Source organism: Mytilus californianus, unplaced genomic scaffold (genome assembly GCF_021869535.1).
Source record: "Mytilus californianus isolate M0D057914Y unplaced genomic scaffold, xbMytCali1.0.p SCAF_2, whole genome shotgun sequence".
Classification (NCBI taxonomy): Eukaryota; Metazoa; Mollusca; class Bivalvia; order Mytilida; family Mytilidae; genus Mytilus; species Mytilus californianus.
The window spans coordinates 30509932-30523781 of NW_026262668.1; the positions used below are offsets into that span (position 1 = coordinate 30509932).

The 13850-nt window shown below is 34.0% G+C and overlaps 2 protein-coding genes across 2 annotated transcripts in view; one reads left to right on the top strand and one right to left on the bottom strand.

The window, feature by feature from the left end:
• LOC127728939 (uncharacterized) overlaps positions 1–13850 on the top strand; it is a 667964-nt gene that overhangs the window by 511899 nt on the left and 142215 nt on the right. The gene's annotated exons all lie outside the window — the stretch shown is intronic.
• Positions 1–13850, bottom strand: part of LOC127729666 (uncharacterized) — a 306784-nt gene that overhangs the window by 255404 nt on the left and 37530 nt on the right. Inside the window, exon 5 of the mRNA XM_052237520.1 lies at positions 6501–6567. Coding sequence (XP_052093480.1) covers positions 6501–6567 — 67 coding nt within the window. The remainder of the gene's footprint in view (positions 1–6500; positions 6568–13850) is intronic.

The window sequence follows — 13850 nt, forward strand, 5'->3', positions numbered from 1 at the left end:
TGATGAGTCTTTTGTAGATGAAAAGCGCGTCTGGCGTACAAAATGTTAAGCCTGGTATGTACGATGAGTTTATATACTTATTTCTTTCATAGTTTTAGAATTTGGTTTTGAAGTTTAGCTGTCCTTTTTTTTTAAATAAGTGTATTCAAGCTATTCCTGATATATAATTCATAAGCAGCCCAGGTTGTATACTTAGGGACCCCTGTATAAAAAAAAGCCTCACTTGACCAGGAAAAAAATCAAATGAGTTTAAACTCCAAAAGTTTTACATATTTAAATAGCCAGTACAAAAGATTGGCTGTACTCGTAGAATTGTTATCAACAACAGGACATTATATCCGAATTTTGACGGTTCATGTATACTCATTGATTCTTTGAATAAACTTATTCTTAAAAGATATCAATTTAACACCGTAGTAAGATCTTTGCACATTTCCGTTATCTGTAAAAACATTAATTTTGTTTTTTTTAATACATTGAAACACAATTTAACTATTATATTGCTGTATATTAAGGTAAACATTTGGTCCTTTATCCTGTCGTGTATTTATCTTTGGGCTTTAAACAATGTTATGCCTTTTTCGTACAGCTTGGGATGTTTTTACTATATATCCGTTGGATACGTACTGATTGATACTTCAATCTGGGGGAACATGATTTATGTATTAGTTATTTTTTCCTAGAACTACCTCTCGGCAACTGCGAGTACTCTTAGATCGGTACTTCGAGTCTTTTGTCTTTATGTAAGTTGTGTGAATTTATTGTGCATCGAGCCGATCCGATGGATCAAGCAATTTCCATCTGATTTTTACACTGTGTTTTTTTGTTGTGATGTTACATTGTCCCAGGTAAGGGTATATTTTAGCGCTAAAATACATATGTAACCCCGCCAAATTCTATACGTGGCTGTCCTAAGTCAGGTGCCTGTAATTCAGAGGTTGCTGTCTATCATAATTTTTTCCGTTTATTGTTTTGTCATGAATTATTATATGCCGCTGGTTTTTTCAGTTGAATTGTTTCACAATTTGTCATGTCATAGTCTTTTATAGCCGGCTATACGAGAAGGTTTGTACATTGTTGATGGCCGAACAGTGACATGTAGTTGCTTAAATCCGCTTCATTTTGGACTTTGTTGGATACTTGTCTAATTGGCAATCATACCACATCTCCATAGTTCATTTATGCATAAGGTAAAATTTGGTATTTAGTTTGTATTTTGTTACATGTACCTATTATTACTTTATTTTGTAAGCTAAGTGCTTTTTATGGGCTGTTTTGTAATGTATATTTTTTTAAAGAAGTTTGTTAATCAACTGATCGAGATCAAAAAGGGGAAAGGTTTAGATCAAAGAAAAAAATCGTAATGGGTTGCGCGGAAACCTTTGTCTCGCCTACGATTGCTGCTGTCAGCGTAAAAGTGTAATGTTGACTTAAAAAATGAGTCCATTTATCAGTAAAATGCAGAATTTAAAAAAACAATCAAACTTTTTCTTTAGATGCTATTTCTTGGTCTTGAAGATTAGCTTCTGTCCATGTTTCATAACAATCCATGAAGGTTTACAAACTTATCATGTCAAAAAAATTTAATCCCAAACTGTCTGTAAATGTTAACTGTAAATAAAGTAAGTCCATTTATCAGAAAAATACTGAAAATGAAAATATATTTTCAAAATTTTGCATCAGAAATTATCTCTTAATCATAAAAAAGTTTCATAAAATTCTATGAAGGTTTGACAAAGTATTTGATGTGTAACAAACTTTAACCTCAGACTCTATCTACTTGTTAACAGTTAAAAAAAACTAAGTAAATTTATCATTAAAATATGGAAAAATGAAAATAAATATTTTTAAAATTTTGCTCTGGATACTGTATTTTGGTCATAAACAAGCTTCTGTCCAAATTTCATAAAATTCCATGAAGGTTTGACAAAGTTATTGATGACAGAAAAACTTTAACCTCAGACTGAATCTGAATGATAACTGTAAAAATAACTAAGTCCATTTAACAGTAAAATACGGAAAAAATGAAAATAAATATTTTCAAAATTTTGCTCTGGATACTGTATTTTGGTCATAAACAAGCTTCTGTCTAAGTTTCACAAAGTTCCTGGAAGGTTTGACAAAGTTATTGATGACTAAAAACGCTATGTCTCGCTTTCGCGAAATAAATTTCGCAGGCTCTAAAAGAACTTCCTTGACCCCACTACTAATAATGTGCCTGCTCCATGTCATGAGCCTCGTCTGTAGTTGTCTGATGTCATATCTTAATGTTTTTCGTTTTTTGGGCGAGTTTTGATTTATTGGTAGAACTTTGTTTGGTTAATGTTAAACCTTTTACAGTTTTAATAGAATCAGGAGTTTGACATATAGCATGTATAGTGTGGACACCTGTAAATTGTTGCAGACTATATAGTGCCCTTTAAGGTAGCTGGGGTGTCTTCCTCCATCTTGGATTCGAAATAGCAGATAACAATCGGTCTAGATCTTTAATGAAATGTGCAAATTTCGAGAGTTGTATGTAATTCATGTGTAAGAATTTATGTTAATATAGAAAATTATTTGTTTTATCATATTTTACGGTTGTATTTTACAAAAAACAGAATATCTGTGTTTGATTCATTTTATCTCAACTTTGCCACAAAAGGGGAGATAACTCAGATAAAGTAACTTTTATAATAGAATGTGTTGTGAATTTACCTATTTTATAATGTAGCAAGAAAACGAGTCCGGTGCCCCATTTTTTTCTTTTTCTTATCTGAAAGCATATTATTAGAGCTATCTTCTCATATTCTATCTTAAAATTCTATGGTGTAGTTTTCTTTTTATCACACAAAATTGGGCTTTCCATGCATAATCTATACAAAATCTGACAATTTTGCACAACCTGTAGCGTGAAAAAAAAGCCCGGTGACCCATACTTTTTATGTTATTTTTGAAAAAGCATGATATTGTTACGGTTTTCCTGGGTAGGGGGTAGTGTTACGGTTTAGGGGGTAAGCTGTAGGTTTGTACATACGACTTTTTCGGGCTACTCAGTAAACACTCACTTCTACTTTCACGTTCGTCGTTTACTGTTAGCCAACGCGTATATAAAGACATTTGATGAACATTGCGTATACTTTTATTCTTATTGTATGTAAATATTGTTTGTAAGGTCTCTGGGAATAATGATATAGAGTTCGCCTTCTGTTTGACCAGGGGGTCCCATGACTGAACGACGGTTCCCAACTTCTGTTTATCCTTATTTCACACGTTCCCGCTTTATTACCTTTCTATTTTATTTCCGTAAGGCCTCAGTATTGTAACCGGGGCCCATACATGGTACGAGTAAGCTTAGTTTGTTCATTTTCCGACTTTACAGAATTTCAACATTCGCAATCGCCGCCATTTGCATCAGCAAGTTTATTGACGTCAGTGACCTAATGACCCGAGATCAGCATCCAATCAGCATTACATTATTTGCCCACATTCACCATAGGGGCAAGAGACTTTGGTGGGACAGATGTATAAAAGCGAGTGCACATCAGTCTTCAAGGAGACTGCGGTCCGCTACCAGGGTGTTCACTCCTGATACCAATGGAATTACCAGAGCAAACCAAATACGCTGCAGTCGATGCAACCCGTAAATACACCGTACCTTTGATATTGTATGCATCCCAGTTGGACAATGTTGGATAAATGGACCGAACCATGATTGACCCAGATGTTTTACTACGTTTACTACGATGTTGACAAACGATTAACGTACCAAAAAGGGGGGTCTTTGTATATTTTATAACTAAAGTGCTTTGGTGGGTTTTTTTTATGTGATTTATACTTGTAAGAGTATTGAATGTGTTATATAGAATAAATTGTAAAGCTTAAATAAATCTTGTTATCTGTTGTACATGTAATAAGTAAGTCAATGTAATGGGTTTCTGAGCTTCCATATTTAAACCAGTGCCTTAGCTGTTTTTTCTGCTAGGCTACCATTGCCTTGATCATTTTGCCAGATACGCTACCAGTGATAAATAGTTTGCAACTCAATACCAGGGTTGACAGATCTATATTAGAATTTACCAATAATATAGTCACCAGTGTGTTAACCTGCATAAATACTTTTACTCATGGGACACACCCACCCGTACCGTAACAATATAAACTACATTTTGACAAATTATTCAAAAATTCTATGGATTTTAATTTAGACCCCCTATCTACCTTAAATAATTTTTGGGGTTATTTTAGTCGTTGAATTGATGGCTCAGTGGCGTTTATCCCACATCTCTCTTCATTCCTGGAAATAGATGACAATTCCTATAGTTTATTTAAGCTCTTTTACTAACAAAACGCTTTAGTTGGAACACTTTTTCTTCTGGAATTGCAACATATTTGTCACACACGGCTTATCCTACATTGAAACATTTAATATAATAAAATTGTATTTCAAGTTAATGAATTAAGTTCACGGCATTTCAGTCCTTTAGCTTACACTTTAAGAGCTTATAATGTGGCCACCATTATTGTATAAAAATTTGGCAGTTGCACTGGCGCACTTAGAAGATTGACACTTGGAGTCATCAATACTGAGCTATTACAGCACCTGTATGTACTTAAAATAATTTATTCGCCATAAATGGGGTTAAGGTATAAATTATGATTGGAACATAGGGATTATTAAGTAGGAAGGTGTTTTAGATTTGACTGTTTTATGATGAAGGATATTGCCTAAATTGATAGCGTATAATATGACGACCATTGGTGCACTAACACTTTTGATATTTTGACTTTAAAAAACTTTTGGTCTCAAGCTGATATGATGGAAATTCCAGACACACATGATGTACGTTGTTACTACCACAAGATCGATACCGCTGTTGAAAATATTGAACTTTTTTACTACCATTGCGTCGGTACTGTTCAAAATAGTATGCATTGTTGAACAAGAGTGCACACGCTGAAATGTCTCGCCTGTTTAACTCACCATTGATTTTATGTTGAAAGTCTTAGAGATAAAGGTTTTACTACACGTATAATAACTGTCACACAGACATGTACACCTTACAATTATTCCATACACGAAATATAGTTGACCCATTGCTTATGGTATTTGAAAAACAGACCAAAACACAAAAACTTAACATTGACCAATGAACCATGAAAATGAGGTCAAGGTCAGATGACACCAGCTAGACAGACATGTACACCTTACAATCATTCCATAAACCAAATATAGTTGACCTATTGATTATAGTACTTGAAAAACAGACCAAAATACAAAAACTTAACATTGACCAATGATCAATGAAAATGAAGTCAGGGTCAGATGACACCAGCTAGACAGACATGTACACCTTATAATCATTCAATACACCAAACATAGTTGACCTATTGCTTACAGTACTTGAAAAACATAAAAAAAAAATTAACAATGATCAATGAACCATGAAAATGAGGTCAAGGTCAGATGAAACCTGCCAGTCTGACATGTACCCCTTACAATCATTCCATACACCACATATAGTTGACCTGCTGCTTGTAGTATCTGAGAAACGGACTTAATCACGTAACTTTAACCTTGATCACTGATCCATGAATTGAGGTCGAGGTCAGGTAAACCCTGTCTGACGGACATGTAGACATTGCAAGGAACCCATATACCAAATATAGTTATCCTATTACTCATAATAAGTGAGAAATTCACATGACAAAAAAATTGTAATTTTTTTTAAGCAATCACTGAACCATGAAAATGAGGTCAAGGACAATGGGCATATGACAGACGGAAACTTCGTAACATAAGGTATCTGCATACAAGGTATGAAGCATCCAGGTCTTCTACCTTCTGAAATATAAAGCTTTATACAAATAGTTTACGCCGCCGGATAGAAATACCTATGTCTCTCGTCGCAGGCGAGACAAAAATGAGTTTGCAACTCTTCAGTTTTGGTTCATTTAGTTGTTACCTCCCCAAATTAGTTTGCTGTTATTTGAGTGTTTATAGTTTACACGTTCTGTGCCCGACACGAACGCATCATCCCAGTGGTTGTCTATTAAGGTACAATTTACTTTCGGCGGCGTCTACTGCGCTTTTCTTGATTTGATTTTCGTCAAGATTGCTCACATTTTAAAATACAAAAATAAAATTGTACGAGATTGTCCAATGAAAAGTCGTAATAAAATTAAGATAAAGGTATCGACTAATAAATATAAATCTACACTTAACAAAACAATTAAAAGATAAACCAAAAAAATCCATAGATATAAACTGAAAAAAAAATCTCAGAAGGAAAACAATATAGCAGTAATAATAACCAATTGTAAACATATTTACATAAAAAAGAGACTTGTAGACAATAATATCATTACAAGTTGTTGCAGTTAATAAATTTAGTCCAAAGTAAAATAAAATCTGAAGATAACATGGATAATTTCAACCTTAACTGACTGCTTATTAATTTATTATTAGGATTTTGAGCAACATCAGTATTCTGAAATAAGACATTCATGTCGTGACTTACTTGTCATCTGTTATTGGTCGACATTGCGTAACCACAGTACGGTTCATTTTATCAATGCAGTCGTAATCTATAATAAAAAAGTACTGTTAGTTTAATAGATATTTTACTCGTGTTTTGACAACTTTTGTTGAATTAATATAGATAATATAATAGACATGTTAGATAAATGTTTACAATTGACAATTGAGAGTCGAGAGTCTAGAGTTAAGACATTTAAATAAGGGATCATCTCAAAAGTATGAATTTAATTATTAAATTACTCGGTACATAAATGGCTTTAATAACATTGCTACTAATATAAATGTAAAATAATTGTTTTACGAAATTGTTGTATAGCAAACAACTGGATATTATATAAGTCCTTCCATATTTTTCTAAATCAAACACGATAAACACCCTGGTAGTAGTAAATCAAACATGCTTTTTGGTTGATTGCTTGGTTGATAAACTGCTTGTATAACATCAATTGACAAATTCTTCATATTGATGGGTTGGTTGGTCGTTACGTGAACTGATTGATTGTTTGATTGGCTGATTGATAGGTGGTGTGATTTAATGATTGACAGTTTGCATAACTTAAAGAGACGCATATTTCATATTGAGTATTAGATTGATTGATTGTTTGTTTGACGAACAGTAACGAATATTTAACGAACATTCTGTGTTTAATTCCCCCATCCCTCCTACAAAAATAAGTAAAAGAAAAAAAGAAAATACGAGCGAATTTGCAGATACACAGAGATATGTAAAACAACAAAACAAAAGTCAAGATCGAAGTCCGATTTTAATTACAATGAAAACAAAATGCATACATAACAAGTACATAAAACATAAATTCCGAGAATCCCTAGACAAAAAAGGAAATTCATAAAGGGAGATTCAAGGATCTTTTTTGAGGGGACGTTAATCTTTGCATGTTCCCATCGAAATGATATAGGAAAATAAAAGGATATTTTTTTCGAAACGGGAGAAGAAGAGGAGTGTTAAATCCTGTATTTTACAGGCCTAGAAATATTATGACTTTAATACAAATAGACATGTTGCACTTATACGGAAACGTGTAATTTAATGGGATCTAGGCCCTACCTTTTTGTTCCGCCTGTTCTTAGGAACCAGAACCTGTGTATGTTTTAATTGAGGAACTTGTTCCCGGTCTGCTCCTTGATTTGGAGCACTGTGATAATTTGTGTAAATTGTGCATCTTCATTTGGATCTATTTAAAAAGAGTATTTTTCATAAATCTGATATTTTTGGACTTTCACTGACAAACTGCTCGGTCATAAATTGTCATTATATTGTTAAACTAAATATTATTTTATCGGAATTATTTAATTTGCAATATTTGTTCGTCAAAATAATTTTATTAACATGTAACGATTTTTCTTTATAAAGCTTTTTGAGTTATAAGTAACAATTAAGTGTCAGTATATTTTCACAAAGACGGAAATTTGTTTCAAGATAATACTTTTGATAAATAAAAGATAAAGTTACGTCGGGGGCATAAAAAGCAAAATATTGGTAACAAGAGGCTGTCAGAGAGACAGCAAACCGGATTTTCCTGCAGAGGTCGAACCCTGAACAGTCGAGCAAGTATGGCTACTACATTTAAGCTTAAAACAGCTCTGAATTTGGATTGTGATTGAATAATTGACACAGCAAAGGTTTGTGACACAAAATGAATGTGGTCAAAGAACTGAAATATTTGAAATTGGACATTTACCTATTATGGTCCAATATCCAAAATCTATGTACATACTAGAATCAGCATATCAAAGAACCCAAGAATTCAATTTCTGATGAAATCAGACAAAAGTTTAATTTATGACCCTTTGGACCTCAATGTGGACTAATTTAATAAAGGAGCCCACAATCCAAAATCTCTCAATGCATGGTTAGATTCAGCATTTCAAAGAACCCCATGAATTTAATTTTTGTTGAATCAAACAAAGTTTAATTTTGGACCCTGATTTGGACCAACTTGAAAACTGGGCCCAAAAATCTAATATTTAAATACAGGTTTAGATTCAGCATTTGAAAGAACCCTATATATATTTAATTTATGTTGAAATGAAACACAGGTTAATTTTATCCATTATTTTCTGTGCAAAGGGAAAAAAATCAAACTGGATAAATAATTCTCTAAAATAAGATATGATGCAATTTTTCAAATTATAATCAATAATATAATAACACCAACCAGTGATGACTAAGTTCTCTAAAATTAGATATGATTTAACACTCAAATATTGTTAGAATCAGCATATCAAAGAACCAAAGAATTCAATTTTTGATGAAATTAAACAAAAGTTTAATTTAGGACCCTTTGGACCTCAATGTGGTATTATCTTATTAATAATGAAAAGAAATACCGGTTTAGATTAAGCATTTCAAAGAACCCTACATATATTCAATTTATGTTGATATCAAACACAGTTTAATTTTGGACCCCAATTTGGACCAACTTGAAAACTGGGCCCAAAGTCAGAAATCTAAATATATGTTTATTAATAGACAATATAAGCTTAGTGTTTAAAGCAGTTCACTTCATCAAAAAAAAAATTAAAGCATTCAGAAAATTACTTTTTACAGAATAATAAACAAACTTGTCACAAAATTCTTTAAACAATTTACCAAAGAAAAGAAGAAAAAAATCTAAAATTTTATTTATCATTAATACAATGTCTTTTCAAAATCTATGTAACTTATCAGTAACAAGAAATAATTGTAACAGGATGCTGTTACGAAGTCTCCCAAACAAAGCTCCAATAATTCATCATTCCCATGGTCGCCTGACATTGGGCAAAGTCCAGTACAAATTGGTTTGTGATATGCATAAGTGACGCCTATGGATTGACCCTGTATGTCATTCAAATCTTCTTGAAATGACAAACAGGAATATATATGGTTTAGGGGTGGAGATCTCGACCGTTTACAAGTTCTCAAAGGGGGGGGGGTGTGATCCCCAGTGGACTCGCCCTTTATTTCATATGATTTGTTTTTTTGTCCCATACAAGAATATATATGGTTTAGGGGTGGGGATCTCGACCGTTTACAAACTCTTAAACAGGAGGGGGTGGGGTGACCCCAGGGGACTCGCCTTTTATTTCATTTGATTTGTTTTATTGTCCCATACAAGAATATATATGGTTTCGGGGTGGTGATCTTGACCGTTTACAAGTTCTTAAACAGGAGGGGGTGGGGGTGACCCCAGGGGACTCACCTTTTATTTCATTTGATTTGTTTTATTGTCCCATACAAGAATATATATGATTTCTGGGTGGGGATCTTGACCGTTTACAAGTTATCAAAAAGAAGGGGGGTTGGGGTTACCCCCATGGACTTCCCCTATATTTCATTTGATTTGTTTTATTGTCCCATACAAGAATATATATGGTTTAGGGGTGGGGATCTCGACCGTTTACAAGTTCTTTAACAGGAGGGGGTGGGTGTGACCCCAGGGGACTCGCCTTTTATTTCATTTGATTTGTTTTATTGTCCCATACAAGAATATATATGGTTTCGGGGTGGGGATCTTGACCGTTTACAAGTTTTCAAAAAGAAGGGGGGTGGGGGTGACCCCTGGACTTCTCCTATATTTCATTTGATTTGTTTTATTGTCCCATACAAGAATATATATGGTTTCGGGGTGGGGATCTCGACCGTTTACAAGTTCTCAAACAGGAGGGGATGGGGATGACCCCAGGGGACTCGCCTTTTATTTAATTTGATTTGTTTTATTGTCCCATACAAGAATATATATGGTTTCAAGGTTGGGATCTTGACCGTTTACAAGTTTTCAAAAAAGAAGGGGGGGTGGATGTAAACCCGGGGACTCCCCCCAATATTTCATTTGATTTGTTTTATTGTCCCATACAAGAATATATATATGGTTTCGGGGTGTGGATCTTGACCGTTTACAAGTTTTCAAAAAGAAGGGGGGTGGGTTGACCCCCTGGACTTCCCCTATATTTCATTTGATTTGTTTTATTGTCCCATACAAGAATATATATGGTTTCGGGGTGGGGATCTTGACCGTTTACAAGTTCTGAAACAGGAAGGGGTGGGGGTGACCCCAGGGGACTTGCCTTTTATTTCATTTGATTTTTTTTATTTTCCCATACAAGAATATATATGGTTTCAGGGTGGGGATCTTAACCGTTTACAAGTTTTCAAAAAGAAAGGGGGTGCGGGTGAACCCAGGGACTCCCCCAATATTTCATTTGATTTGTTTTATTGTCCCATACAAGAATATATATGGTTTAGGGGTGGGGATCTCGACCGTTTTCAAGATAAAAGCACATTCTCAAATTGAAGGGGGGTGGGGGTAAGAATATTTATGGTTTAGGGAGACTTAATTATCTACAAAATGTCTAATAATGAACAGTAAATTTCATTTATACAGTCCTACTAGTAAATTTCAAACTTTATATATACAGTCCTACAGATCTTATCAGGAAACAGGAAATTTTCAAATAAATCTGTCACTCCAATGATTATCATATGCTAAGATATTTCCCAGATCTAATTAATAATGAAAATCATAATTGTGAACAGAACTATGGTTTAACATAGTACTCTTACATTACATATATAATAATTAATAATGTAATTAACTTCAAAATGTCTAATAATATAGCTTATAATCATCATCACTTAGGAAAAAGAAAATTTTCAAATAAATCTGTCACTCCAATTTTTATTGTGAGATAAGACATTTACCATACGCTTAGTCATAATATGATAACAAGAGAAAATATTTAAAAATACCACTTTTGGATGTTAAAAATGGCAATAACTCTAAAAGGAGAAATACTAAAATCGTGAAAATTGAACTTGACCTTCACTTAGTCACAAGAAAAAACATATCTAAATTTGAAAAAAAATCATCACAGCGTTTTCATGTTATTGAAGAGACACTGTTTGGCAGCCGCCCGTCCGCAAGACAGCCCGCCCGCCCGCTCGCCCGCCCGCCCGCCGTACATCCCCAAATCAATAACCGATATTTCCTTCGAAAATCCGGTTAAAAACTTAAAGTTTACACACATTACGCACAGATAAATTTGCTCTTTCCGTTAGCTCTCCATTGTCAATAAAAATGTATGTCCCTCCTAAGAGAGACATCTAAAAAAGGGATCTCTAATTACAGGGTCAATTACGGGAATAGGCAAACAGACTATTGTCATTCGATAATCTCGTTTCTATTATGAGATTGTAACCTAGCAAAATTCTGAATTTGAATATGTTTTCTGAAGTTCTTACTTCGGTGAGAGTCAGGCAGTCGTATTGACAACATCCGCCAATTTGTAAATGTACTTGTATTCCATCCTGAAATCATTAAATTGTTAACTACTGCATAGGACTTGTATCTAATTCTACCAGTGGCGTTAAATCGAGTATTTTCTAGCAAGTGACAAGGTCAAAGTCATTGTTATTGTCATTGTTGGCATCGCCAACCTCTGCAACCGGTCATGTTGCATCTCATTATCATCGTCATTCCTGTAGCCAGTCTCACGGTTACAGCACGGTGCATTTATCATTCCATGAGTAAAGAATTTGCGTCAAATATTTGTCACTGGACGTCAGAGTAACAATCAATCAATTAATTAATCAATATAAAATATCCGTCTCTTTTCGTAACTGTCAATCAATACATCATTCTATCAGGTAGACACACCAAGCGAATCAATCGATTAATGAATGCGAAATTCGTCACATTTGACAGTATTCAAAATTTCAATCAATGAATACACTAGTTTTTATGAAGAATGTGATGCTACTTGATGTTATGCAACCAATTTACCAACCAACCAACCAACCAACATTCTAATAATCATGTTAGAAAAGGTGGGAAAACCTTCAATCACAATTTTGTATATTTATTTGAAGCCATTGGTGTGCCGAGTTAATCAATAATTAAATTAATACTTTTAAGATGGTCCCTTATTTAAATGTCTCAGCTGTACATATTTACAACAAATGAAGACTCTTTCTGTAAAGTGTTGGTGGCCCTGAAAAGGGCCATTTGTGAAAGCTATGCAATTTTGTTTACATACGTCAGTGACGTCATTTTGATGGGAGATAACTCTTGTAAAATCGAGAGGATAATTCATCGCACATTTTTATTTTTTATGGTTTCTCGACATTCCTTGCATTAAAATGAATTTTACCAAAATAGTTCATATTGATCCTGTATGAGTCTTCCTACAGTCGTGTTTATCCTCAGTCAACTTTTGGTGGTTATTTAAGTCATTGGTTAATAAAGGTGCATATACAATGGGTGTTTTCATATCATTCCTGTATTATGTTCTCGTGCAGTCGTAATGGGTCTCGATCAGCTGCATTCGTCATCGGTCAATATAATCTAAACAGGTCCACATATAACATATTGATCTCGTCAAAAGTCCATAATTAATAATTATTCGAACACGTGGACTGCTTCTCGTGGATACTGTTATTTTAGAAAACGATTTTCATTTTGGTAGCTTATGAAGCAGTTTCACACTTGTTCTACACTAAAAAATGACCAGCAAATATGCAAAAAATGTATGTAAACAAAAGGTCATATGTCTGTAAAGTAAGTATTTTACATCGTCTGCTAATTATCAGTGCGTAAGTGATCATCAGAGGAATTCACGACAAAAAAAAAATCATTTGATAGTGAACAATTTATTTTTAACGGAAATAATTTCAAAGAATAATCCTTGAACAAAAACACAGTAACACCCAGTCGGAATATTATATAACCATAGCTCATGGTACTTGTCATAAATCATTCTGTAACTGTTCTGACAATTTGTGCACCATTTATTTTTCCCGGGGGAATCACATGTCATTGAGCCTTTTATGCAAACAGAATATCTATTTTGCACTGTTGTAAGTAAGCCTGGTTTTCATGAATCTCAACACTCGCCATGCTCTACAACATAGAGAACAAAAAAGTGGCCATATCAAGGAAGGTCATCAAGTACTACCAAAACGACTGTCGAAAAATATGCCCGACAATTGCTTCCATTTACCATCAGCATCCTGTGATTACCGCAAATACTCATTCTTCCCAAGAACCATCCGGATGACAAAGCTGATTCAAATTCAAATAATTTGGGAGGAGGTGTGGTTCTGTATGCGCACCAAACCCATTGCAGTATAATCAGTATGTTAGATTCTTGATCCGAGTCTTTTCATGTGCGGATTCAAGATTTTAAATAAAAAAGGTGGGAGCCAACGTTTGGAGTGATACTTTTAAAAAGTCTATGCATATATGAAGCTGTACAAGGGGGCACGTAATTGCATAATATATGATCTTTAAATAACTTATCTAGCAAACGCAAACAGTATGGTACACAACATAAC